This window comes from Acinonyx jubatus, chromosome C2 (genome assembly GCF_027475565.1).
Source record: "Acinonyx jubatus isolate Ajub_Pintada_27869175 chromosome C2, VMU_Ajub_asm_v1.0, whole genome shotgun sequence".
NCBI lineage: Eukaryota > Metazoa > Chordata > Mammalia > Carnivora > Felidae > Acinonyx > Acinonyx jubatus.
The window spans coordinates 47731746-47758354 of NC_069384.1; the positions used below are offsets into that span (position 1 = coordinate 47731746).

At 35.7% G+C, this 26609-nt stretch overlaps 1 protein-coding gene across 32 annotated transcripts in view; it reads right to left on the minus strand.

Annotated features, from left to right (window-relative positions):
- ABI3BP (ABI family member 3 binding protein) overlaps window positions 1-26609 on the minus strand; it is a 262501-nt gene that overhangs the window by 13331 nt on the left and 222561 nt on the right. For all 32 annotated transcript variants that reach the window (XM_053220756.1, XM_053220744.1, XM_053220759.1 and 29 more), the window contains 2 exons: window positions 13284-13493; window positions 7966-8074 (listed from right to left, as the gene is read on the minus strand). In XM_053220756.1, coding sequence (XP_053076731.1) covers window positions 7966-8074; window positions 13284-13493 — 319 coding nt within the window. The remainder of the gene's footprint in view (window positions 1-7965; window positions 8075-13283; window positions 13494-26609) is intronic.

Sequence of the window (26609 nt, forward strand, 5' to 3'; positions counted from 1 at the left end):
CAAAGTGGGTAAAGTGGGAATGCTTCTCAACATAATAAAGGGCATATGTGACAAGCCCACAGCTAATATCATACTCAACAGTGAAATGCTGAAAACTTTCTACCTAGATCATGAACAAGACAGAAATGCCCACTTTTGCCACTTTTATTTGACCTAATGCTGGAAATCCTAACCAGAGCAATTAGGCAAGAAAAACAAATATGAGCCATCCAAGTCAGAAAGGAAGAAGTACAACCATCTCTATTTGCAGATGACATGATATTATATATAGAAAGCCCTAAACACTTCACCAAAACTCTGTTAGAATAAATAAGTTCAGTTAAGTTGTAGGATCAAAAATCAGCATACAAAAACCAGTTGTGTTTTTATATACCAACAATAAACTTTCAGAAAGAGAAATTAAGAAAACAACCCCATTTATAATAGCATCAAAAAGAATAAAATATTTAGGAATCACTTGATCTAAGGAGGTAAAAGATCTGTACTCTGAAAACAATAAGACATAATTGAGGAAAACACAAATAAATGGAAAGATAATCCATGTTAATGGATTAGAAGAATTAATATTGTTAAAATTTCCCTATTATCCAAAGCAATCTATAGATTCAATGCAATTGCTATCAAAATTCCAATGGCATTTTTCACAAAAATTGAACAATCAATCCTATGATTTGTAAGGAACCACAAAAGACCCAAATGGCCCAAGCAATCTAAGAAAGAACAGAGCTGAAGGCTCTATGCTGGATTTCCAACTGTATTACAAAGCTTCAGTAATCAAAAACAGTATAGTATTGGGATAAAAACAGACACATAGATCAATGCAACATAATAGAGAGCACAGACATAGACTCACACATATATGGTCAATTAATTTATGACAAAGGAGACAAGAATATACAATTGGGAAAAGGACAGTCTCTTCAATAAATGGTGTTGGGAAAACTGGACAGCTACCTGCAAGAGAATTAAACTGGACCACTATGTTACACCATACACAAAATTAACTCAAAATAGATTAAATACTTAAATATATGATCGGCAACCATGAAACTCCTGGAAGAAAACCTGTGGGTAATCTTCTTGACATTGGTCTTGGTGATGATTTTTTGGATTTAATACCAAAAGTAAAGGCAACAAAAGCTAAAATAAATGAGTAGGACTATATCAAACTAAAAAGCTTCTGCATGGCAAAGGAAGCCACCCTGTAACTGCTTGTTGGTTTGAGTGGTTTGGTTAGCTAATTTTACCCCTATGTAGTCTTGAAATATTTGAGCCCTATTCAGGTGGGGCTTCAGTCAGAGGGAAAGAAATGGAAAAGTAGAATATGAAAATATGAGTAATAGGCCCTCAAATAGGGAAAGAGAAATCCAATCAATTAGTTATATGAGCATTTCTGGATACCTGCCATATACAGACATTGTATTCACCTGGGAATATAGAGAAGGAGCAAAAAGTGGCAGAGCTGGAGGGATACTATTAGAGTGATAAAAGAAGTTCTAATCAGGGACAAAGGTCAGAGGAGCAGGGTATCAGCAGGCATGAGGTATCATCAACCAGTTACCAAGCATGTCCTCACGGACATTCTTGTATCTCTCATTTATACGGGGACAAGAAATTCCAGATCTGGGCTGCACTCCAAGTCTATGGTATTGCTAAGAGTTTCTGGCATACCCCCCTCCCCTGCCACACCCCAGATACTAAGGAATTCTAAATGAAAAGTAATTAAAAGAATATGTTTATGTGAAAATAATTGCTCTCTTTATAGATTAGTGGAGTTCCATGCTCTTAGCTAGCCTTTTTGCCAGAAGAAAAGTTGTAAAACTGAGCAATCCCTTCAATTTCTTTCTTCAATGGTGAAATTATTGATTGTTCTGCTGCCTACACCTACAATAAAACTCAGTAAAACTAGTAGCTTATTTTACTCCTTGAGAAAAGACGTTTAAAAGTTAATACACAAATGGGGTGCTTGGGTGGCTCAGTTGGTTAAGCGTCCAACTTCAGCTCAGGTGATGATCTCATGGTTGGTGGGTTTGGACCCCGAGTCAGGCTCTGTGTTGACAGCTCAGAGCCTGGAGTCTGCTTCAGATTCTGTGTCTCCCTCTCTCTCTGCCCTTCCCCTACTCATGCTCTGTTTCTGTCTCACAAATAAATCAACATTAAAAAAATTTAAAAGAAAGTTAATATATAATCTGCAGGAAACAGAACTACACAAAAACACTACGAATAAGGGTATAATGGCTATTCCACATGCCTGTTTTGTTCAGCCAGGTTTATAGTTTATGAGAACTTGCTGCCTCTATTCCAGTTTACTTTTTGAGCCAAGATTTTATTAAATCAAACAACATAAACAATATTCCTAAACTGTCTTTGTTGTCAGCTATAGGAAACTTTAGTATGTTTTAATTTTAGACGGAGAACTGTTCTCTAGAATCCTCCCAAGCTACAGAGGACAGAAGTACAGGAATAGGTTAAGTGAACTTGATTTAATTACCAGACAGAATACATTTTGCGTGGAAATTGCTGGGCCACATGTAAATCTGGTACACGCAATGGATTCTTTAGTTTCTTAGTCAAGTGAGGAGACAAGGGCTCACTTGAAGAGATTATAGGGCTTTTTGTTTGTCTTTACTGTATAGCAATTATGTGTCCATCTATATTGTCCAGCCTACCAATGGATTATTCAAATATGAGATAGAAACAATTTGTCTGAAAACAAATTGGAGGCCACAGACACAGACTTAAAGAAAAATGCTTTCTCTACTTCTGTAATAGAAGGACAATTCGACTTGCTGTAAGGCTTAACCTAGCTTTTCATTTTAATGTCAGTTCCAGTTTCCCACTGATTCTATGCATGTCTTTGGATATCATAAGAATGTATCATTTTAGAGGTGGGAGAGACTTCAAGATCAATTTACCTCACACTCCCTGTCCCCATAAGCAGTGGTACAAGACTTACTGTTTAAGTCATATACTTTATCAGTTCTTCTGTTCACAGAACTAAAAATAATCATAGTTGTCTTTACACACAAAGTGGTTGGCTATAGATTGGAGAGGCTCTTCTTACTATTTTTCTTTTAGCTCAACACAAGCCACACACTGAGGTTTCATGGGGGAAATAAGTGGAAAATATATACTGGGGAGTGGGCCAGGTGGGTACCGATTCAGGTGGACACCAACATATCTCTATTTTCTTTGCATTCTAGGGGTAGGAGGTAGGAGAGGGGTCTTGCAAAGAAAGAGATGGAGTTGTGTCACAGCACTGTGCCTCTGTTAGCACATCCCTTCTGCTTCATCTGACTAAATAGTTATGGCTCCATTCCAACACCCCTGTTCCCTGTGCGCATATATGACCAAAGCCCATTGTAGCTGCAAGCATCTGTTGGCAAGGCTGGGGTAGTCCCCACTGTGCCACCTTTGGAACTACAGCCTGCTGGCCCAGAGCAGCCTTGGGGCTTCACTCCCTATAGACAGAAACATCTCACAACACATATGCAGCCAAACTGTTCTTCAGCAAGATAGCTACTGTCCCTTCCTGTGGCTATTTTTTGAGCTTTTGCAGAAGAGGTAAAAATCCTGGCTAAAATGTAAAAACAGGCAGGGAGAAGGTGATCATACACTGTGAGAAGGAAATGGTAACACAGTCCACTGTGCTTTTGGTTCTAGTGTGTGAACATTTAAAGGTTTTACCTAAAAAGCTCTGGGGATCTATTTTCTCTGCATTGACTCTCTTGGGTTAAATGTTCTAATGCCAAGCTCTACTCCACCCATTTCAGTGTGTAATAAATGATTACCCTGTAATTATCACCTGTTTTTACATCTCATGATTTTTACTCAGGACAAATCATGGAAAATGATACTAAAATAAATTATATACATGTGTCTCCTGAAATTGGAACACAGTTACAGTAATTCTTTCAGAATTTAGTATCTTCTAGCTTTTCAAATAGGGTATCCCAGAACCTCATGTTGGGGTGGTGGTGGTGATGAATTTTACCAACTATAACTCAAAGTTTGCCTGTTGGGAATTCAACAGGCACTGAAATGTGACTAAAGTCATTCTTTACAGGTAATAAAAACCACCTGGTGGCTGCATGCTGTACATACTTCCTCTTTATTTTATAGCATGTCTTTTATTAGCATTAATCTTGGATCATGGTCGGGCAGAAAAGATATAATGGAAAGAAATCTTGCCTTAACAACTTAAGATAGTATGGAAAAAGCTTACATCGAAAAAACCTACAAACCTAAATTTGGAACTCATAATTTTATTATTCTGGCTGTAACCTTGCTGTCAGTAGTAACTTTAAGGACTACTTGTATTTCACCGAAGTCATGCACATGGACTTGATTTGAAAGAACGATACTGTTGTTACTCTTTCTTTTCTTGCCATCCTGTTCTATTCAATTCTATCCTTTACCGTCAAGTTCTAGTCTCAAGTATTGCAGGAGGCCTTCTCTTCTCTTCTAAATTGCAGAACTTCAGTGTAAGTCCTATGTGATCTTTTATGCTGTCTTGTGATGCTGTCCAGCTGTTTCATGGCTGTTAGTTTTGTTTCCCCAGGTGCTTCTAGGCTTCAGAAATATCAGATTAAATGAAATAATTTGACTTCAAATTATTCTTACTTAACTCATGAAGTTATTTTGATTAATAGAGGTTTCAAATCATAATTTTAATATTTCAGCTGAAAACATTTTTTTTGCTCATTAAGTGGACAAATTCATCTTTAGCATGCCTGTTAAGAGAACATAGAATGCATTCCTACTCACTGGGGTCTGGGATCTACTAAACTACTTGAACACCACAAGGCTCCACACATTGTAGACTAAACAATTTTCATTAGAGCACCTTTATATCCATGTGTATTATATCTGCTCCCAGTGGGGAAATGCTTTTCAAACTGCTGATATACAACTTTTAAATCATGACCCATTAGGGATTATCAGTATAATCCTGGTCAAATCATATATATGACTATCAACAGTCTTCATGTCTGAACTGGATTTCATTCAATTATATGAAACTCTAAAAATAACATAAAATAAGCCAAATACAGATACATTGAGTGGCCCCAAATTTATGCCAACTGGAAAAACTTGGCATGGGATTCTGATTTCAGGGAATCCTACATTTAAGATTACTTTTTCCCAAAGATGATTCCAGAAAGGGCCTCCTTTGAGCTTTGCTTGTCTTGAGACGAGGATAGTTTTAGGAGTCCCTCCTTTGAAGACCCACTGATGAAGGACAGGAGTGACAAATGAGATGCATATCTTAGGGTGAGATAAAGGGGACATGGCTGTAAATTCCAGAAACAATTAGTGTAATTCCTACAACTGACATAAACTCCAGAAACAATTAGCATAAGTCCTACAACAATTCATAGCAGAAGCTAGATGTGAACTCCATGACTAGTCCTGTGATTCCAGAATGAAATGCAGCTTAGCCCAAAGGTACGTTTGTCTTATGCACCTATTTGGCCAAATAGGCAAGATGCCAAAATGGCACTCTTGCAAGACATTATCAAAAAGTTCTTTTTGTTAGCTTTATTCTGCCGACTGTTACTCGTTATAAGTAGCTCTAGTATCAAAAGTGATTATTCCAACTAAATCAATGTCAGGAAAAAACTAAATGTGAAGTTGGAGCAAGTCACTTCCACTTAGCAACTTTCTGGCTCTCCCCATCTCTTGACTAAGTTCTCTGATCTGGCAGAGAAGGCCCTCCACAACATGGCTTCTACCTCTCGTTGCTTCCACTGCCTCTGTTCACTTTTCACCTCTCACACTCATGGAAGTAGCTGATTGTTCACTGCATACAACCATACCATTTGGGCCTCTGCTCTAACATATGCTAGTTTCTCTGACGTTTCTTTCCCCTACCACAGTTACCTAGCTAACTCCTTCCTGCTCTTCATTTAAGCCTCAGCCCAGGTGTCACCTCCTCCACAAAGTTTTCCCAATTTCCCCAGACTTTGCAAAGTGTCACCCACTCTGTGCTCCCCTTGCAACTTGTATATATTTTTGCCAGAGCTCTCACCATTTTGTGTAGAATAATCAGTTACTAAAAGACTACCCCACTACCTCAAGTCCTCAAGGACAGGCACCATGTTTATTCAGTTTTGTGGTCACCACACCAAGCACACTGTTGGCACTTAATAAATGTTAGCTGAGTGGAAACACAAACCTGTTACAAACAAATCAGGTTTAAAATGTCACTTAAATAATTATTTTCTACATCTGATCATGAGTCATAGGTGAACTTTGAAGGTGAAGATTTGAAGGTAGCCTAATTCAGAAAAGGAACACAATGAATATTTAGAAATTAGATGCTTTTCAATATGTTTTCAGTATATTAAGTGGCATAAAAAGCAAGAAACTATAAAGAAAAAAACTTCCATGTTCTGTAAGCCCAAATTCACCTATTAAAAAGTCCAAATTAAATAACTTTTTCTTTTTTACTCTTTCCTTAAAATATGTTAAAAATAGTCTCTCTCCCTGTTAATCTCTCTAAGGAAACAGAACCAAGATCATCAAATGAGTTTTTACTGAAATACATGCTTATTTTGGCTAACTTAAATCCTTTAAAAAAATTAGCAGTTGTAAAATTTTCCATATTACAACTCAAAATAGAGGACTTTAAAGAAAAAAAAATACCTGTGGAAATTATTATATTTATAGTATAGGACTACAGTTTGTACACAGCAAACCATCTAGAATTAACTAGATGCTTCCTTTTTTTCCTGAAAAGATTATCAGTTTCCTTGTTGTCAGAACTTTACTAGGCTCTTTTGAATGTCATAATCAATACCTGATTCAATTCAATCAACTGATGACAATGGAAGATAGAAATAAAACTTATGAAAAAATTTTCTAATGCTGGAGTTCCAGTCTTTGCCTCTGCTGGTCTTTATCAAGCTATGAAGTATTCAGGAAACTTTATCAAGCTATGAAGCGTTCAGTCTGGAAAAATTCCTGATTGTGTCTCTCTGAAAATTGATCTGTGTTGGTTGGTGCACTAGAACGTAAAGTGTGAAGATGTTTTTGTTTTAACTGAAAGCATAGTTTTCAAATAGTGTCTTGGAATTTGAGGAAAGAAATTGATTTTCCACAAAGAGTGATATTTAGTCCCCAAATGAATTTACTACATATTTGTTTAAAGAAATGCTTGGCTGTATCCTTTTGAGAATTTCCTTGAACAATAAATTTGATGATTTAGCCATGTAAAACAAAACAAAACCTTCCCTATTACATTTCTAGAAGTGCGTAAAGCCCTTATTTTTCTTCCAATACAGTCAGCCGATAAAATGTTGGATATTTTAGATTTAAAAAGAAATGACAAAACCATACAGTAATGTAAACAACCAGGTACCAATAGGTAATAAGGGATGCCAAGAAAAATTGTTTATTATAGAGCATCGGTAATAATATATGTGTCTATTTTCAAAAATGGATTCTCATTTGTTTATTATAAAAAGACCCAAAATGAAAAGACCACTATGCCTGGGAATGGTCTGTAGTTATTTTAAGCGTTAACTATCACAAACTTTCATCTACTTTTGTTACATAACTTTTATATCCTTACCCTCTTCTTTCCAGCATGCCAGCCAAATTCTTCTGTTTCACATTTAGTTTACGTCCTACACACTCCAGTTGTGTCTCATCCACAGAATTTTCCTTCTCTCGATTTTGGTATTTAATATCAACATTTGATATTAATGATCCTCTATTTTTCAATGTTCTCACCTATAGTGTTAACTTACAAGACCATCTTGTCAGCTCTTGTATCCCCACCAATAATTTGTGTATTTGCAAAACATGACTCTAGAGGTATCTACTCCTATGCACAGAAAGCCAAAGAATGAAATGCAAACTACACTGTCCCTTAACACAGAGACGGATGATGTCATTTCATTCCTTTGGTGATGATTTATGCACTGTCAGAATTCACCTGTAAGAGCACAGGTGGCTTACCTTGTATCTGGTTTTAGATTTTCTACAGTGGAGAAGGTTTGATTTGTAATTTGAATGGACTTGTTCTTCCCGCTGAATGACCCATTTTCTCTGGATATAACTTCATATTCTGAAAAGTGAAAAAGCCAACAAATACTTGTCTTTATGTCCCGGCTGATTTAATTGCTCTTAAGGCTAACAGCATCATAAAGTCACTCTTATAAAGGTGAGCAATTTAGATTGTAGTTACTGAGATGTACTGATCTTATACATTAGCAATTTGCAGATGGGGATGGCCAATGGATGACAAAGGTCCCAAAGCATTTTGGGAGTTGCTCATTGATCACATCTACTTTCCCTTTACTGGAACATGAAAGGCTTGGTAACTGTGAAGACTGATGATGAACCTGTGGTATCTTTGGATACTGGTAACTAATGATTTTGCTAGGCAAATCAAATAGTCTGTCATTGTTGAAAAACCCAGTGTGGGGAAAGTGCTGTATGAGAAGTGGTACTTAAGTAGAAGGCACGTTTCTTCTCTGTGGGGCTTTATTATATTGCTAGGGAAAAGACCACTGCATACATGGTTCTGCTGCAAAAATATATCTATATATCTATATCTACCTATACCTATACCTATATCTATATCTATATCATCTATATCTATATATCTTTGGGTTTAATACCATCCAGCAAATAGCAGTTAACCAAATAATGAGTGACAGTTCATTATTGGGAACTATAGAATTACGAAATTTTTCTACCTACTGCTTACATATGCCTCATTGAAAATAACCCTTGTTTTTTAAAAAAATCATTAAATTATGAATGGAGATCTGCATAAATTTCACCTAAAGACACGTTCCTATGAACTTGCAGGGCTAATCAAGAGAAGGGCTTTCAGATCAAGAACATAATTTATAAATTTGTTAATTGGCTTTTCCACCTCTTAATTGGAGTTTAATGTATGTGACAAGGTCACACAGAAGATTCAAAACTTGAAAAATAGAAAACAGAAACAAACCCTACTCAAAATCAGCTCCATAAGTATGAAGAAATATACAAGTGGTAGCCATCAGGGAAAGTGGGAAAAAGCCACAAAGGGTGGCAATTTAGTGGGGATTTCTGCTATTAGCACTAAGACCAAAGGTGGTCGAAAAATTCAAAATTAAATCAGAAGGCAATGACCATTGTATCTGGATATGTTAGCACAGCTACCAAAGGACTAATGGCTAGTATTTAGTGTTCTTTTCTCAGAACTTTCTGTTCCTTAACCTATTTCTGTTGGCATTCTATTCTCAAAGAGGATAGAAAGGGAGGGAAGGGAAGGACCTTGAATTCAAATATATCCATTTTATATCTGTTTCTCAGCTGTGAATCAGTATTTACTAGATAGACAAAGATGGGAGTAATTAAAATGGATTTTTAAAACTGGAAACTGCTTGTTGGATACATGGTTAGATATCTACTGATGAGGAACCCAAAACACTCATGACTTTTCTATTAAAGTTAAGGTATGGGGAAGGCTAGTCCAAAGGATAGAGGAGTGCTGTTTTGGAAGGGCACATGCGCACCAATGTTTATAGCAGCACTATCAACAATAGCCAAATTATGGAAAGAGCCCAAATGTCCATCATCTGATGAATGGATAAAGATGCATATACAGACACACACACACACACACACACACACACACACACACACACGTATACATACACAATGGAATATTACTCGGGGATGAGAAAGAATGAAATCTTGCCATTTTCAACAATGTGGATGGAACTAGAGTGTATCACGCTAAATGAAATAAGTCAGAGAAAGACAAATAACATATGACTTCACTCATATGTAGAATTTAAGATACAAAACAGACGAACATAAGGGAAGAGAAGCAAAAATAATACAAAAACAGAGAGGGGACAACCCATAAAAGACTCTTAAACACAGAGAACAAACCAATGATTGCTGGATGGGTGTTGGGAGGGGGGGATGGGATGGGCTAAATGGGCAAGGGGCATTAAGGAGGACACTTGCTGGGATGAGCACTGGGTGTTATATAAATTCTACTTCTGAAAACATTATTATACTGTATGTTAACTAACTTGGATTTAAATTTTAAAAATCTATAAAATTAAAAAAATAAAAATAAAAGATAAAAAGTTGAAAAAAACCCCGAAAGGACACTACATGACTCATTGAAAAGTGACAGACCAAGCCATTTGCCCTGATCTCAGTTTGTAAAATGTCAGTAATAGCTCTTCATAGTGTTGCTTGTGGGGATTAAACTAGGAATATATGGAAAGTGCTCAACAGTATTTTGCATAGGTTTTGTTCAACAGGTGGTACCTATTATTATTACTTATTATCCCTGAGTTGTGTTTAAATTTGAAAGATTTCAGTTGGAAAGATTCAAGTGTCGCTTTGTCACCCAAAGAAAAATTTGTATGACACTCCCGTTGAATTTGTATGAAAGCAACCACTTTCAAGAAACATCTTTGGTGTGGGACATTAATCAGTGACTGTGTAATATTCTTTTTAATATTACCCAGACTCAGTACTAGAAACTCTTACTGAATATCTTCTCTAATTTTCTTTTGACTGAGTTTTAAATGTTCATTTAATACTATTTTCATCCTGAAAGATTCAAGTTTTCAAAATGGACACAGAAGTTACCTTTGTAATTAAAAAACATATTTAGAATTTCAGAATTCTAACTTCTGAATGTGTATTCTTGGGTCTTGTAAATATATCTTTCATTTGTAATGCTTTAAAGAAATAGTAGCTTTTTCATAAATTCACTATACCATAAAAATGGAACATTAATGCTTGGAATGAACATTTATAGACACATTCTGATTATATTTCAGAAAGTAAAGACAGCCACTTAGTATGTGTCCATATTTCTCACTTTAAAATATGGGGTTTTATTTATAAATTCCTTAACAGTAAAGATATAAGGAACCTATAAAGAAGTAACACTGAATAAATGGTCTTTTTCCCACTCAGAGATTATTATTGCCCTATTATGAGATGATTTACTTAATAGAAAAACACTATTTATTATAAAGGTTGGGAAATCACATTCTGGTCATGAAAATAATAATGGTGACACTATTTCTACCAGTCCTACTATTGCTACTACTGACAAACATTAATTTAACAGCTTCTAACTTACACTGTACATTCAAATTCTGTTTAATTTTTGTCCTCATGATAAGCTGATTACAATGGAAGTTGTTGTTGTTGTTGTTGTTGTTACAAATAAGAAAACTAAAGCAAGGAGGTAAAGTGCATACCCAAATTGCATATAGAGAATCAGCTAGTCTGGGATTTAAATCTACGTTGGCATGCTCTTGGCATATCACAAAGCACCACCCCACAACTAATTTAAATTGTCCAAGGACTCAGGCTATGGCCCATTTCTCAGGTGTATCTATTTCTACTTTAGTGTAGAAAAGACATGTAGAAGCAACTGAATTTGGGTGTATTTATTATAGGTAATATGTGCCTGTTGATTAAAAGATGATAGACAGAAGCCAGCTAAGGAAATAAAGAATATGTTTCACTCCTTTTTTGTTATCTTTCTCAATCCTTTCTTGTAAAGCCATTTCCAGTGATTTGAGAATTAATCGTATTATCTGAGTGCTGGTTTATAAAAGATCACATTTGAAACAAAATGATATTTGAGAAAACACTAAAAATAAACAAAAGTGAAAAAAATAGAAGAGACTATTAGGCTATATAGTCTGACATTTAAATACAGACTGAGTAATGATTAAATATGGACTTATTTCTATTTAGAAAATCTTATAGCTAAAGAGATATGGACCTTATCTATAAAAGCTGTTATTCTAAGTCTAATATCTTATGAAAGATCTCAAGCAGTCCATTAACATTTAGTAACAATGTTACAAAAGGAATTGGTTAAATGGGTAAAGTATACCCTATTCATTATTTTTTGTAGATTACAAATTTATACAATTAAAAAAGGTTTCATGATGAACTGGAAAGGAAAATCATTTTGCTTTTAAAAAGTTAAATCAGAAATTGACACACCAAAGTGAATATATATTAGATGTATTAGATTAGATTTTAGATATATTAACCAATTCCAACTTGATGTCCCACATCTTCAAGGCAAAGGAAATTTTATAGATCATTTGGTGTTATGATAACTAAGCCTCAGACTGTCAGGAGAACTCCTTATTAGCACAGTATATGAATTGGGAGTTCTGGACTTTTTCATCTATGTAGATAATCAATGCTTAGAGATTTATTGTTTTTTAGATACGGGATGGTAGCACCTACTGGCATAGTCCCAAGTAAAGAAGCAGGACTAGACAAGTCCCCAGGAAACATGAGCAGTGGCTGGTTCTTTCCCAAAACAAAGGCAAGGTCTGCATGAGAAATGAAATTCACAAAATATGGTTTAAAAAAAAATCCAGTTAAGCAAAGATAGGCTGCTTATAGTGAAAGTCCCCCAGACCAAACAGTTTTGTCTGAGGAGAAATAGCTGCTGTTTACTCCTTTATTCACAGAAAACACTTTTGGCTGAATTTCCCACTTCCTCCTTTCCCCTGTATACTTCCCTCTACCCATCCTGATAGCTTCTTAGTGGGCTCCTCTAAATTCTGTCTACCTGTCCCATGCACAGCAGGGCATGGGCAATGGGGGGCTTGTGTACTCCTGCAATTTGCTATATTCCTCTAGCTGACTCTGCCCCTTACCTTTTCTCCTTCCTCTCTAGTTTGACTAAACTGTTCATATGAAGAATTAATTCGCATATAATAAATTCAAAGACTGACTTAGGATTTCTTAGTTTTCACAGTCATTTTTAGGAGGATTGGGCTAGTGATAGTAGAATTAACTTTTTCTGAGATGAGGAGAAAATCAACCATGATTAGAACCTAAAAAAACCCAAAAAAACAAAAAACAAAACAAACAAACAAAATACTAAAATAATTGAATTGCTTGACAGTTCTAGGTCAACCTAGAAATTGGGTTGGTGAAATGAAAACTGTTTAAATTATCATCAGCCCTGCCAACTTCTCCTATGTTATCTGTAATTTTCTTGATAATGAAAAGACCACATCTATTTTTACACTGTGAGGAAGAGTTCTGAGACAAGATGGAAGGAACGTAACCTAAAGAGATATGTTAAATTAACAGGAAACCCACCACTGGGACACAGATGATCTTTGCCCATCATATGACACTTTTTGACAATAGTTCTACTAGGACTTGCTACCCCTGAGATATGCCTCATAGTTTGACAAGGTACCACACTCACATTATTGAAGCTTCCCACCATAGCACAAGTGCTCACATCATGATCTTACCAGTGACAGTATCATTTAGTGGCTTTTCCCAGTCAAGGATGACAAATGAGGGACACCCTTCCACAGTGACCACAGTGAGGTTGGTGGGTGGGTTCTGCGGTGGGCTTGTGGCATTCCCCTCGGTGGCATCCTCTTTGGGGAACCGTTTGACAGAATCAGTGATGGAACAGGGCCTGTTGTCCGGTTTTTGGATGTAACGCACATGAGGACCTAAGAGAGAGAGGACTTGGACAGTTAGCCTTATTTGAGTTTGTACATACAGAAGGTGGAGGTAAACTCAAATTTATTTTTCTGTTTGAGGATATCTGGTCTCATATTATAAGCAGATAGATGAAAGCAGTGATGTGGACTGTTCAAACTTGTGAAAATCTAGAATTCCTGTCTCTGGGATACATGACATGGATGTTGTAGCTGATTTACTTTTTAAAATGGGTTTAACTTATGCTAATATCGAGAAGTAATTTGGTTCTTCTGAGCATGTTTTAAACAGTATAATTTGTGGGGTATTGGAAGAAGTATTCAGGAGGGTATTGCCTTGAGAATGGGGAATAATTATCCCCACACTAAACAGTTCTGGTCCCACCTAATAAATCTTAAAAGCCAGACTCAAAAAGGTCAAATGGTTTCAAGTAATTTAACCCAGGACAAAATTAAAGAATATTTTAGGAATAAAAAAAATAGGAAATAACAGGAAAATGTTGCCCATAATGAGAAAAATAAATAATTTGAAATCAATCTAGAACTTGCCTAGATGTTAGAGTCATCACACAGGGAAAATAAAACTGTTATTATAACTATAATCCACATGTCAAGAAGTTAATACATGAAAGATATTTTTAAAAATACCCAAAGTGAATTTCTAGAGATGAAAACTAAAATGTGTAAGATGCAAAAAACACTGGATGATACTAGCACTGATATGATATTGCAGAAAAAGATTAGTGAACTTGAAGGCATAGCAGTAAAAACTACCCAAAATAAAAGTGGAAAGAAAAAATAATAAAAATAATGAACAGAGCATCAGTGAGCTATGGGGAAGCTTCAGGCAGTATAACACAGATGTAATTTTAATATCTGCCCAGAGAACAGGGACAGCAAAGGTATTTGAAGAAATAATGGCAAAAGACTTTCCAAGTTTGATAAAACGTCTAAACCCACAGATCCAAAAGGCTTGAATAAACCTAAGCACAACAAATATGACGGAACTACACCAATCAAAATCAAGTTTCTCAAAGCCAGTGATAGAAAGAAAACCTTTAAAGGAGGCAGAAAAGACACATGATATATAGTACAACCAAGATAAGGATTATGGCAGATGTCTCATTGGAAGGAATGCAAGGGAGAAGGCAGTGGAGCAACATCTTTAAATACTGGGAAAAAACCTTACCATCTAGAATTATTTAACTAGTGAATATCTTTTTTTTTTTTTTAAAAGTAAAACACCTTTTATGTATATAAAAGCTAAGAGAATTCATAACCACCAGACCCACCCTACAAGGAAGATTAAAGGACATTCAGGCAGAAGAAAAATGATGTATCCACACAAAGAGATAAAGAGCACTGGAAATAGTAACTATATAGGTAAATATGCACAATATTTTTGTCATTTAATTCTTTCTAAAAGGCAATTTACTATTTAAACATAAATAATATCAATTTAGCATGATGTATTAATACGTAAAAGTAAAATGCCTAACAATGATAGGCCAAGAGGAAAGATAAGTTGCTATACTAATGTAAGGTTCTTGCACTATTTGTGAAGTTGTAGAATATCACTAGAAGATAGACTGTGGTAAATTAAAGATACATACTATAAACCCTAAAGCAATAACAAAATAAAGAGTTACAACTAGTAAGACAACTAAAGAGAGAAAATAGAATCATAAAAATCATAAAATTCAATCTCTAGAAATAAACCTATGCTGGGGTGCCTGGGTGGCTGAGTCGGTTGAGCGTCCGACTTCAGCTCAGGTCACGATCTTGCGGTCCGTGAATTCGAGCCCCGCGTCAGGCTCTGGGCTGATGGCCCGGAGCCTGGAGGCTGCTTCCGATTCTCTGTCTCCCTCTCTCTCTGCCCCTCCCCCATTCATGCTCTGTCTCAAAAATAAATAAATGTTAAAAAAAAACTAAAAAAAAAAAAAAGAAATAAACCTATGCTTATATTTCAATTAATCTATCACAAAAGAGATTAAGAATATACAATGGGAAAGACAGTCCCTTTGATAAATAGTAGACAGCTACATGCCAAAGAATGAAATTGGACCACTCACACTACACACAAAAATAAACTCAAAATGGATTAAAGACCTAAATTTGAGACCTGAAGCCATAAAACTCCTAGAAGAAAACATAGGCAGTAATTTCTTTGACATCAGTTTTAGCAACATTTTTCTAGATATGTCTCCTCAGGCAAGTTAAACAGAAACAAAAATGATCAGGACTACACTGAAGTAAAAAATTATTGCACAGTAAAGGAAATTATCAACAAAACAAAAAGGCAGCATAATGAATGGGAGAAGATATTTGCAAATGACATATCCAATAAGGGTTTAATATCCAAAACATGTAAAGAATTTATAGAACACCAAAACACATAAATAATCCAATTAAAAATGGACAAAGGACCTGAATAGACATTTTTCCAAAGGAAGACATGTAACTGGCCAATAGACACATGAAAAGATGCTCAACAACAGTAATTATGAGGGAAATGCAAATCTACACAACAGTGAGATATTACCTTATCTTATATTACCTGTCAGAATGGCTAGAGACAAAAAACAAGAAATAATAAGTGTCGACAAGAATGTGGAGAAAACTCTGGTGTCCTACTGGTGGGAATGTAAATTTGTGCAGCCACTGTGCAAAATAGTAGAGTTTCCTCAAAAAATTAAAAATAGAAATACTGTATAATCCAGTGTTTCCACTAATAGGTATTTACCCAAAGAAAATGAAAGCACTAATTTGAAAAGATATATGCACCCCTATGTTTATTGCAGCACTATTTACAATAGCTAAGATATAGAAACAACCCAAGTGTCCAGCGATAGATGAATGTATAAATAATGGTTTATACATACACACACACACACACACGAAAATTCGTCAGCCATAAAAAAGAATGAGATCTTGCCATTTGCAACAACATAGCATTATACCCTCTAGGTCTATGTAAGTGAAATAAGTCAGAATGAGAAAGACAAATACTGTGTGATTTCACTTATATGTGGAATGTAAAACACACACACACAAATGAACAAACAAAAAGCAGAAACAGATCCATAAATATAGGAAAACAAACTTATGGTTGTTAGATGGGAGGGCAAATAGGCAAAATGAGTGAAGGGAGTGAGGCATAGAGGCCTCTAGTTAAGGAACGAATAAGTTATGAGGATAAAAGGTCCATCATAGGGAATAGAATCAATGGTATTATAATAGTGTTCTATGGTGACAGATGGTAGCTACACTTGTGGTAAACAGAGTATAATGTATAGAAAAGTTGAATCACTATGCTGTACACATGAAACTAATGTAATATTGTATGCCTCATATATTTCAACAACAACAACAACAACAACAAAATACTCAATAAGAGATGGTTGAAAAAGAGGAAAAGAGGGAACAAAGGATAGATGGGACAAAAAGAAAAGAAATAGCAAAAGGAGATAGATTTAAATCTAACCTTATCATTGGTCATGTTAAATATAAGGTTCTAAACACCCAAATAAAGAAATCAAGATTAAATGAGGTCACAGGGTGGGATCCTAATCCACTGTGACTGATGTCCTTTTAAGAGGAAGAGGGGCGCCTGGGTGGCTCAGTCAGTTGAGCATCGACTTCGGCTCAGGTCATAGTCTCATGATTTGTGAGTTTGAGCCCCACATTGGGCTCTGTGCTGACAGCTCAGAGCCTGGAGCCTGCTTCGGATTCTGTGTCCCCCTCTCTCTCTACCCCACCCCTGCTTGTGCTCTGTCTCTCTCTTTCAAAAATGAATAAACATAAAAAAAAATTTAAAAATTAAGAGGAAGAGACAGCAGGGGTGAATATGGTAGAACATCATGGAAGCATTTTTTGTGTCTCTCAACTCTGAAATGCAGCCAGATCAACACTAAACCATCTTGCATACCTAGAAAACTTATTTGAGGATTAACATAACAATCTGAACAACCTGAACCACAGAACTCAGCAGGTACATGGTATGGAAAGGTGAACTGGGGGAGTGTGCATGGAGGGCAGGGAGCTGTTTTTGCTTGTTGGAAGAGGACAGAGATGGGGGGAGAATAAGGGAAAAGCACCCCTCACCCTGAAAGCACATGGAGAAAAAAGGAAGAGTGGAAACAGTTGCAAGGGGCTGACCAAAAAAGGGAGAAAGGAGAAGGTTTAAATTCCATTAAGACTCTATAAACAGGGGGAGCACAGAGTCTGAAACTCCACAGCTTGATACCTAGCAGTGCTCTGGTGAGAAGGGTGAATCCCCAGGAGCAGAGAGCAAGGTCTGTGGGGTCTTTGGGCCACATGGGGAGACATGGTTCTCCTGATGGGAGGACATTTGGTAGAGGCTGTGTGGCCTCACCATAGGAAAACATCCCAGCAGACCCCAGAAAATAACCACATTTGCTGGTATTGGAACAAGGATGTTAAGGGTGAAGCCTGGTGCCAGATATGTGTTGTGATTTACCATAATCCCTGAAATGGTGCTGCTACATGATCACACAAACTTTATCTGGGGTGGGTTGGCACCTAGTCAGTCTCTGGACATCAGCAGCAGCACGGTCTCATGAAGGTTCTGGCAGTGGGACGGCGCCTGGCCATTGCTTAGCAAGACCATCCCCCAGAGGGTCAGAACAGGTCAAAGCCACAGTCCCTCAGAAGTGAGGGGTTGGGAAACACAGCACCATCTGAGATAAAACTCAGGAGAGAGGTCCTGTCTGGCAGCCTGATGGCTTGGTCACAGACAGTCTACAAGCGGGAAGTAGACAGAAGCTAGAGACAAAGGTGGGGTGCTTGATTGCCCATAGGTGAGAGCACAGAGTTCTGATACTATAAACTGGGTAGCTGGGTGATGTCATTTTGACCCCTCTTACACATGTGCATACATGCCTACATGCACTAGAACAATCCACCCCAGTAAGCTAAGCAGTGCCATCTAGTGGAGAACGAAGCCAATACACTAAGCCCTGCCCAACTGGGTCAACCACATTCTTAAGGAACACCACAAGTCTCTCTGCCTGCTTAGTTTATGGACTATAAAGTGCTTCATAGTTTGGCTTCTAGGAGAAACCAGATGTAATTTCAATTGTATTTCATTCTGTTCACTGGTCCCTCTGTTCAACTTTTTTCTTTTCTTGTTCTTGAATACAAAAAGAGAAAAAAATTATTTTTTATATTCAATTTTTATTAAAAAGATTATTCTTTATTTTTTTCTACTACATTTTTTACTTTTTTGTAACTTTTAAAAATTCTATTTTACCCTCATTTCATTTTATTCTACTGTATTCATTTTTTCAGTTTTTCAAACGTTTTCCTTTTTCCTTTTCCTTTTTCTTTTCTTATCTTTCCCTTTTTTCTCTAATCTGTCAAGTTTCTTTCAACAACAAGACCAAAACACACCTAGGATCTAGCACCCTTTATTTGATTTATTTGTGTTGTTTTTAATTGTTTGATTCTATTATTTTTTTTAATTATTAATTCATTTTCTTCCTTCAAAATGACACCCCAAAAGAAAGAACAGGAATAAACAACAGCCAGGGACTTAGTCAACATAGATACAAGCAAGATGTCTGAACCAGAATTTAGAATCATGATAATAATAATACTAGCTGGGGTCGAAAATAGATTAGAATCCTTTTCTGTGGAGATGAAAGTAGTAAAAGCTAGTCAGGATGAAATAAAAAATTCTATAACTGAGGAGCAATCTCAAATGGATGCCACAGAGGCAAGTAAGGATGAAGCAGAGCAGCAAATCAGGGATATAGAGGACAAACTTATGGAGAATAATGAAGCAGAAAAAAAGAGGGAGACTAAGACAAAAGAGCATGATTTAATTATTAGAGAAATGAGTGACTCATTAAAAAGGAATAATATCAGAATCATAGGAGTCCCAGAAGAGGAAGAGAGGGGAAAAGGGGTACAAAATTTATGTGAGCAAATCATAGTGGAAAACCTCCCTAACCTAGGGAAAGACAAAGACATAAAAATCTGAGAAACACAGAGAACTCCCATTAGATTCAACAAAAACCGACCATCAACAAGGCATATCATAGTCAAATTCACAAAATACTCAGGCAAGGAAAGAATCATGAGGTTAGCAAAGGAAAAAAAGACCTTAACCTAAAAGGGAAAACAGATTAGGTTCTCAGCAGACCTACTCACAGAAACTTGGCAAGCCAGAAAGCAGTGGCAGAATATATTCAATGTGTTCAATTGGAAAAATATGCAGCCAAGAATTCTTTATCCAGCAAGGCTGTCATTCAAAATAGAAGGAGAGAGAAAAAGTTTCCAGACAGACAAAAATTAAAGGAGATTGTGACCACTAAACCAGCACTGCAAGAAATTTTAAGGGGGACTTTCTGAGGGGAGAAAAGATGAATATATATATATATATATATATATATATATATATATACACACACACATACATACACACACACATATACATGTATATGTATATGTATATGTATATGTATATGTATATGTAAATAAATAAATACCAAAAGCAACAAAGACTAGAAAGGACCAGAGGACGCCACCAGAAACCCCAACTCTACAAGCATCATAATGGCAATAAATTCATATCTTTCAGTACTCACTCTAAACATCAATGGACTCAATGCTCTAATCAAAAAACATAGGGTAACAGAATGGATAAGAAAACAAGATCCATTTATATGCTGTTTATAAGAGACCCATTTTATATCTAAAGACACCTTCAGATTTAAAGTAAGGGGATGAAGAACCATCTATCATGCTAATGGCCTCCAAAAGAAAGCCAGAATAGTCATACTTGTGTTAGACAATCTAGACTTTAAAATAAAGACTGTAACAAGAGATGAAAAAGGGCATTACATGGCGGTTAAGGGGTCTATCCACCAAGAAGACCTAACAATTGTAAACATTTATGCTCCTAATGTGGAAACACCCAAATACATAAATCAATCACAAACATAAAGAAACTCAGAGATAATAATACCATAATAGTAGGGGACTTCAACACCCCACTTACAACAATGGACAGATCATTTAAACAGAACATCAACAAAGAAACAATGTCTTTGAATGACACTCTGGACCAGATGGACTTAACAAATATATTCAGAACACTTAATCCTAAAGCAGAATAAACATTCTTCTTGAGTGCATGTGGAGCATTCTCCAGAATAGATCACATCCTGGGACACAAATCAGCCCTCAACAAGTACAGAAAGATCAAGTTCATACTGAGCATATTTTCAGACCACAATGCTATGAAACTCAAAATCAACCACAAGAAAAAATTTGGAAAGATAACAAATAACTAAAGAACATCCTACCAAAGAATGAATTTGCTAACCAAGAAGTTAAAAAGGAGATTAAAAAGTACATGGAAGCCAATGAAAATGATAACACCACAGCACAAAACCTCTGGGACACAGCAAAGTGGTCATAAGAGTAAAGTATATAGCAATCCAGACCTTCTTAAAGAAGGAATAAAGGTCTCAGATACAACCTAACCTTACACCTTAAAGAGCTGGAAAAATAGCAAATAAAACCCCAAACCGGCAGAATAAAGGAAAGAATAATGATTAGAGTAGAAACCAATGCTATTGAAACCAAACAACAACAACAACAACAACAGAACACATCAATGAAACCAGGAGCTGGTTCTTTGAAAGGATTAACAAAATTAATAAATCCTTAGTCAGTTTGATCAAAAAGAAAAAGGAAAAAGGAAAGGGCCCAAATAAATAAAATGAAGGATGAAATAGGAGAGAGTACAACCAACACTGCAGAAATACAAACAATAATAAAAGAATATTATGAGCAATTATATACCAATAAAATGGGCAATGTGGAAGAAATGCAAAAATTCCTAGAAACATATAAACAACCAAAACTGAAACAGGAAGAAATAGAAATTTGAACAGACCCATAACCAGCAAAGAAATTCAATTAGTAATCAAAAATCTCCTAAAAAAACTAGAGTCCAGTGCTGGATGGCTTTACAGGGGAATTCTACCAAACACGTGAATAAGACTTAACACCTATTCTTCTGAAACTGTTCAAAAAAAAAAAAAAAAAAAAAAGAAAAAAGAAAAAGAAAAGGAAAAAGAAAAAGAAAAAAAGAAAAAAAAAGAAAAAAAAGAAAAAAGAAATGGAAGGAAAACTTCCAAACTCTATGAAGCCAGCATTACCTTGATTCCAAAACCAGACAAAGACCCCACTAAAAAGAAGAACTACAGACCAATTTCCCTGATGAACATGGATGCATAAGTCCTCAACAAGATACTAGTCAAGTGAATCCAACAATAATTAAAAGAATTATTCACCATGACCAAGTAGGATTTTTATCTGAGATGCCGGGCTGGTTCAATATCCAAAAAATACAATGTGATACATCACATCAATAAAAGAACAAGAACCACATGATCCTCTCAATAGATGCAGAGAAAGCATTTGACAAAATACAGCATCCTTTCTTGATAAAAGCCCTCAAGAAAGTAGGGATAGAAGGATCATACCACAAGATCATTAAATCCATATATAAAAGACCCACTGATAATATCATCCTCAATGGGGAAAAACTGAGAGCTTTCCCCCTAAGGTCAGGAGCATGACAGAGATGTCCAGTCTCGCCACTGTTATTCAACATGGTACTGGAAGTCTTAGCTTCAGCAATCAGACAACACAAGGTAATAAAAAGCACCCACATCGGCCAGGAGGAAGTCAAAACTCCAACTCTTCACAGATGGCATGATACTCTATATGGAAAACCCACAAGATCTCACCAAAAACCTACTAGAACTGATCCATGAATTTAGGAAAGTCGCAGGATATAAATCAGTGCACAGAAATCACTTGCATTCCTATACACCAATAATGAAGCAACTGAAAGAGAAATTAAGGAATCAATCCCATTTACAATTGCACCAAAAAACATAAAATACCTAGGAATAAACCTAACCAAATAGGTGAAAAATCTATACACTGAAAACTAAGGAAAACTTATGAAAGAAATTGAAGAAGACACACACACACAAAAGGAAAAATATTCCATGCTCCTGGATTGGAAGAACAAACATTGTTAAAATGTTGATATTACCCAAAGGAATCTACATATTCAAGGAAATCCCTATCAAAATAACACTACCATTCTTCACAGAGCTAGAACAAAATCCTAAAATTTGGAACTAGAAAAGACCCCAAATAGCCAAAGCAATCTTCAAAAAGAAAACTGAAGCTGGAGGCATCACAATCCTAAACTTCAAGATGTATTACAAAGCTGTAATCATCAAGACAGTACGGTACTGGCACAAAAACAGACGCTCAGATCAATGGAACAGAATAGAGAACCCAGAAAAGGACCCACAAATGTATGGCCAACTAATGTTTGACAAAGTACACAAGAATATCCAATGGAATAAGACAGTCTTTTCAGCAAATGGTGCTGGGAAAACTGGACAGCGACATGCAGAAAAATGAACCTGGACCACTTTCTTACACCATACACAAAAAGAAACTCAAAATGGATGAGAGACCTGAATGTAAGACAGGAAGTCATCAAAATCCTTGAGGAGAAAGCAGGCGGCAAAACCTCTTTGACCTCAAAAGCAGCAACTTCTTAGTCAACACTTCTCTGGAGGCAAGGGAAACAAAAGCAAAAATGAACTATTGGGAGTTCATCAAAATAAAAAGCTTCTGAACGATCAGCAAAACTAAAAGGCAACTGACAGAATGGGAGAAGATATTTGCAAATGACATACCAGAAAAAGAGTATCCAAAGTCTAGAAAGAACTTATCAAACTCAACACCCAAAAAACAAATAATCCAGTGAAGAAATGGGCAAGAGACATGAATATACACTTCTCTAAAGAAGAAATCCAGATGGCTAATAGACTCATGAAAAAATGTTCAAGATCACTCATCATCAGGGAAACACAAATCAAAACCAAATGAGATACCACCTCACACCTGTCAGAATGGCTAAAATTAACAACTCAGGATATGACAGATGTTGGTGAGGATGCAGAGAGGTACAGCCACTCTGGAAAACAGTATGGAGGTTCCTCAAAACATTAAAAATAGAACTACCTTTCGAGCCAACAATTGCACTACTAGGTATTTATCCAAGGGATACAGGTGTGCTGTTTCAAAGGGTCACATGCACCCCAATGTTTATAGCAGTGTGATTGACAAAAGACAAAGTATGGAAAGATCCCAAATGTCCATCATTGGATGGATGGATAAACAAGATGTAGTATATATACACAATGGAGTGTTACTCAGCAATCAAAAAAGAATGAAATCTTGCCATTTGCAACTATGTGGATGGAATTGGACAGTATTATGCTAAGCGAGATTATTCAGAGAATGACAAATATCATATGAATTCATTCATATGAGGAATTTAAGATACAACATAGATGAACATAAGGGAAGGGAAGCAAAAATAATATAAAAATATGGACAGGGACAAAACGTAAGAGACTCTTAAATATAGAGAACAAAGAGGGTTGTTCGTGGGCTTGTGGGAGGGGGGATGGGTTAAATGGGTAAGGGGCATTAAGGAATCTACTCCTGAAATCATTGTTGCACTATATGCTAACTAATTTGGATGTAAATTAAAAAATAAATTAATTAGGTAATTCAAAAAAAAAAAAAGAGGAAAAGACATGAAGGACGTGTGCATTCAGAGGATAGGCCATATGAGGACATAGTGAGAAGGTGGCCATCTGCAGTCCAAGTCTTCAAAACAACCCAAATCTGATGATACCTTGATTTCAGATTTCTGGCTTCCAGAACTTAAGTTTCTGGAAAATAAGAAAATAAGTTTCTGTTGTTTAAGCTACCATGTCTGTAGCATTCTCTTATGGCAACCCTCGCAAATGAATACAACATTGCTTTTATGAAGAGCAGAATACACATTCTTTTCAAGTACACACAGAACATATACCAAAATAGATCATACCCTGGCCATAAAAAAGTCTCAATATATTTAAAAGGATTTAGGTATCTGGCAGAGCATGTGACAACAATGGAGATACATTAGAAGTCAGTAACAGAATAATCTCTAGAAAATCTCAAAATATTTAGAAATTAAATTACATATTTCTAAATAATCAATGAGTCAAAGAACAAATCAAAAAGGAAGTTAAAAAGTATTTTGAACAGAGTAAAAATGAACATACAACATATCAAAAACTTTTGGATACTGCTTAAATAATATCTAGGGGAAAATCTGTAGCACTAAATGCCATAATAAAGAAGAGAGGTTCTAGATCAATGAGCCCATATTCCACCTTAAGGAAATAGAGGAACAAATTAAACTACATTAAGCAGAAGAAACAAAATAAAGATCAGAGTAAATAGACAAAATTAATGAAACACAAATTTGACTTTTTCAGATCAATAAATTAATAAACCTACAGCAAGATTGATTAGGCAAAAGAGAAAAAAAAGACACACATCATCAGTAACAGGAATGAGATGATATCATTAAGAATTCTACAGCTATTAAAATAACAAACAATATGAGAATATTAAGAACCTTATACCAATAAATTTGACAACTTAGATGAAATGAACTAATAACTTGAAAGACAAAAATTACCGAAACTCACTAGGGAAGAAAAAATACTCTGGATAGCTCTACACCCATTAAAGAAAGTGAATTATACATAAAATCCTTCCAACAAAGAGAATATGAGGCTCAGATGGTTTCAATGGTAAATACTACTAAACATTCAGGGAAGAAGCAATACCAATTCTAAATTTTTTCAGAAAAGTGAAAAGGAGAGTTCAGCATTATACTGAGACTAAAACATGACCTATTACAAAAAAAGAAAACTACAGACCACTATCTTTCACTGAATACAATTCTCAACAAAATTTTAGCAAGTGAGATCCAGCAATATATTAAAATGAGAATACATTATGACCATGGAGTTTGTGCCTGGAATGCAAAGTTAAAAATTCAAAAGCAATTATTTCATTGTATTAACAAACTAATAAAGAAAAACATAATCATCTTCATAAAGGCAGAAAAATCATTGGACATGATCTAGCACTCGTTTCTGATAATAGTTACCACCGAAGTAGGCATAGATGGGAATTTTCTCAACACAATAAAGAGCATGTATGAAAAGCCTACAAGGTAACATCATACTATATTCAGGTGAAAGGCTGTATGTTTTTTCCATAAGACCAGGAATAAGAAAAGGATGTCCATTCCCCACTGTATCTATTCAGTGTTTTATTGGAAGTTCTTGCCAGTATGATAAGGCAAGGAAAAAGGCACCCACGTTAGGAAGAAGTAAAATGTCACTCTCAAATGACATGATTTTGTATGTAGAAAATCTAATTGACCTACATAAAAGCTACTGAGTTTCACAAAGTTGCAGGATATAAGATCACTATATAAAAATAAATTTTTCTATATAGTAGTAATGAACAATTGGAAACTGAAATAAAAAATACTATTTTAATGGTTTTCTGTGTACTGAAATTTAAATAACATTGGTTATAGAAGTCAAAGACCTAAATAAAATATGCCATGTTCATAAATAGGAAAGCTAAATGTTGTACAGCTCTCAATTTTTCCCAATTCATCTATAGGCTCAATTCAATTCTAATAAGAATCTAACCAGGCTATTCTTGGACATTGATAAGCTGATTCTAACATTTATACGGAGATACAGAGGACCCAGAGTCACCAATACAATACCACTACCACAGTAACACAAACATGATGGTATTGATGTAAAGGCAGATAAACAGATCAATGCAACAGACTAGAGAGCTAAAAAGAGTTCCACATATATATGTACAATTCATTTTTGATAAAAGTACAAATGAAATTCAGTAGAAAGAATAGTTTTTTCAACACATGATGCTGGAACAATTCTATATCCATTAGCAAGGAAACGAATTGGTATTCACACCTTGTATCATAAACAAAATGTGACACAATGTGGATCATAGACCTAAATTTAAAAGAAAACTTCTAGAAGGAAACAGCAGAGAAACTTCTAGAAGGAAATAGAGGTCTTTATGACCTCCAACTGGCCAGTTATTTCTTAAGTACAACACCAAAAATACAACATATAAAAAGCCAAATTAATAAACTAAGAT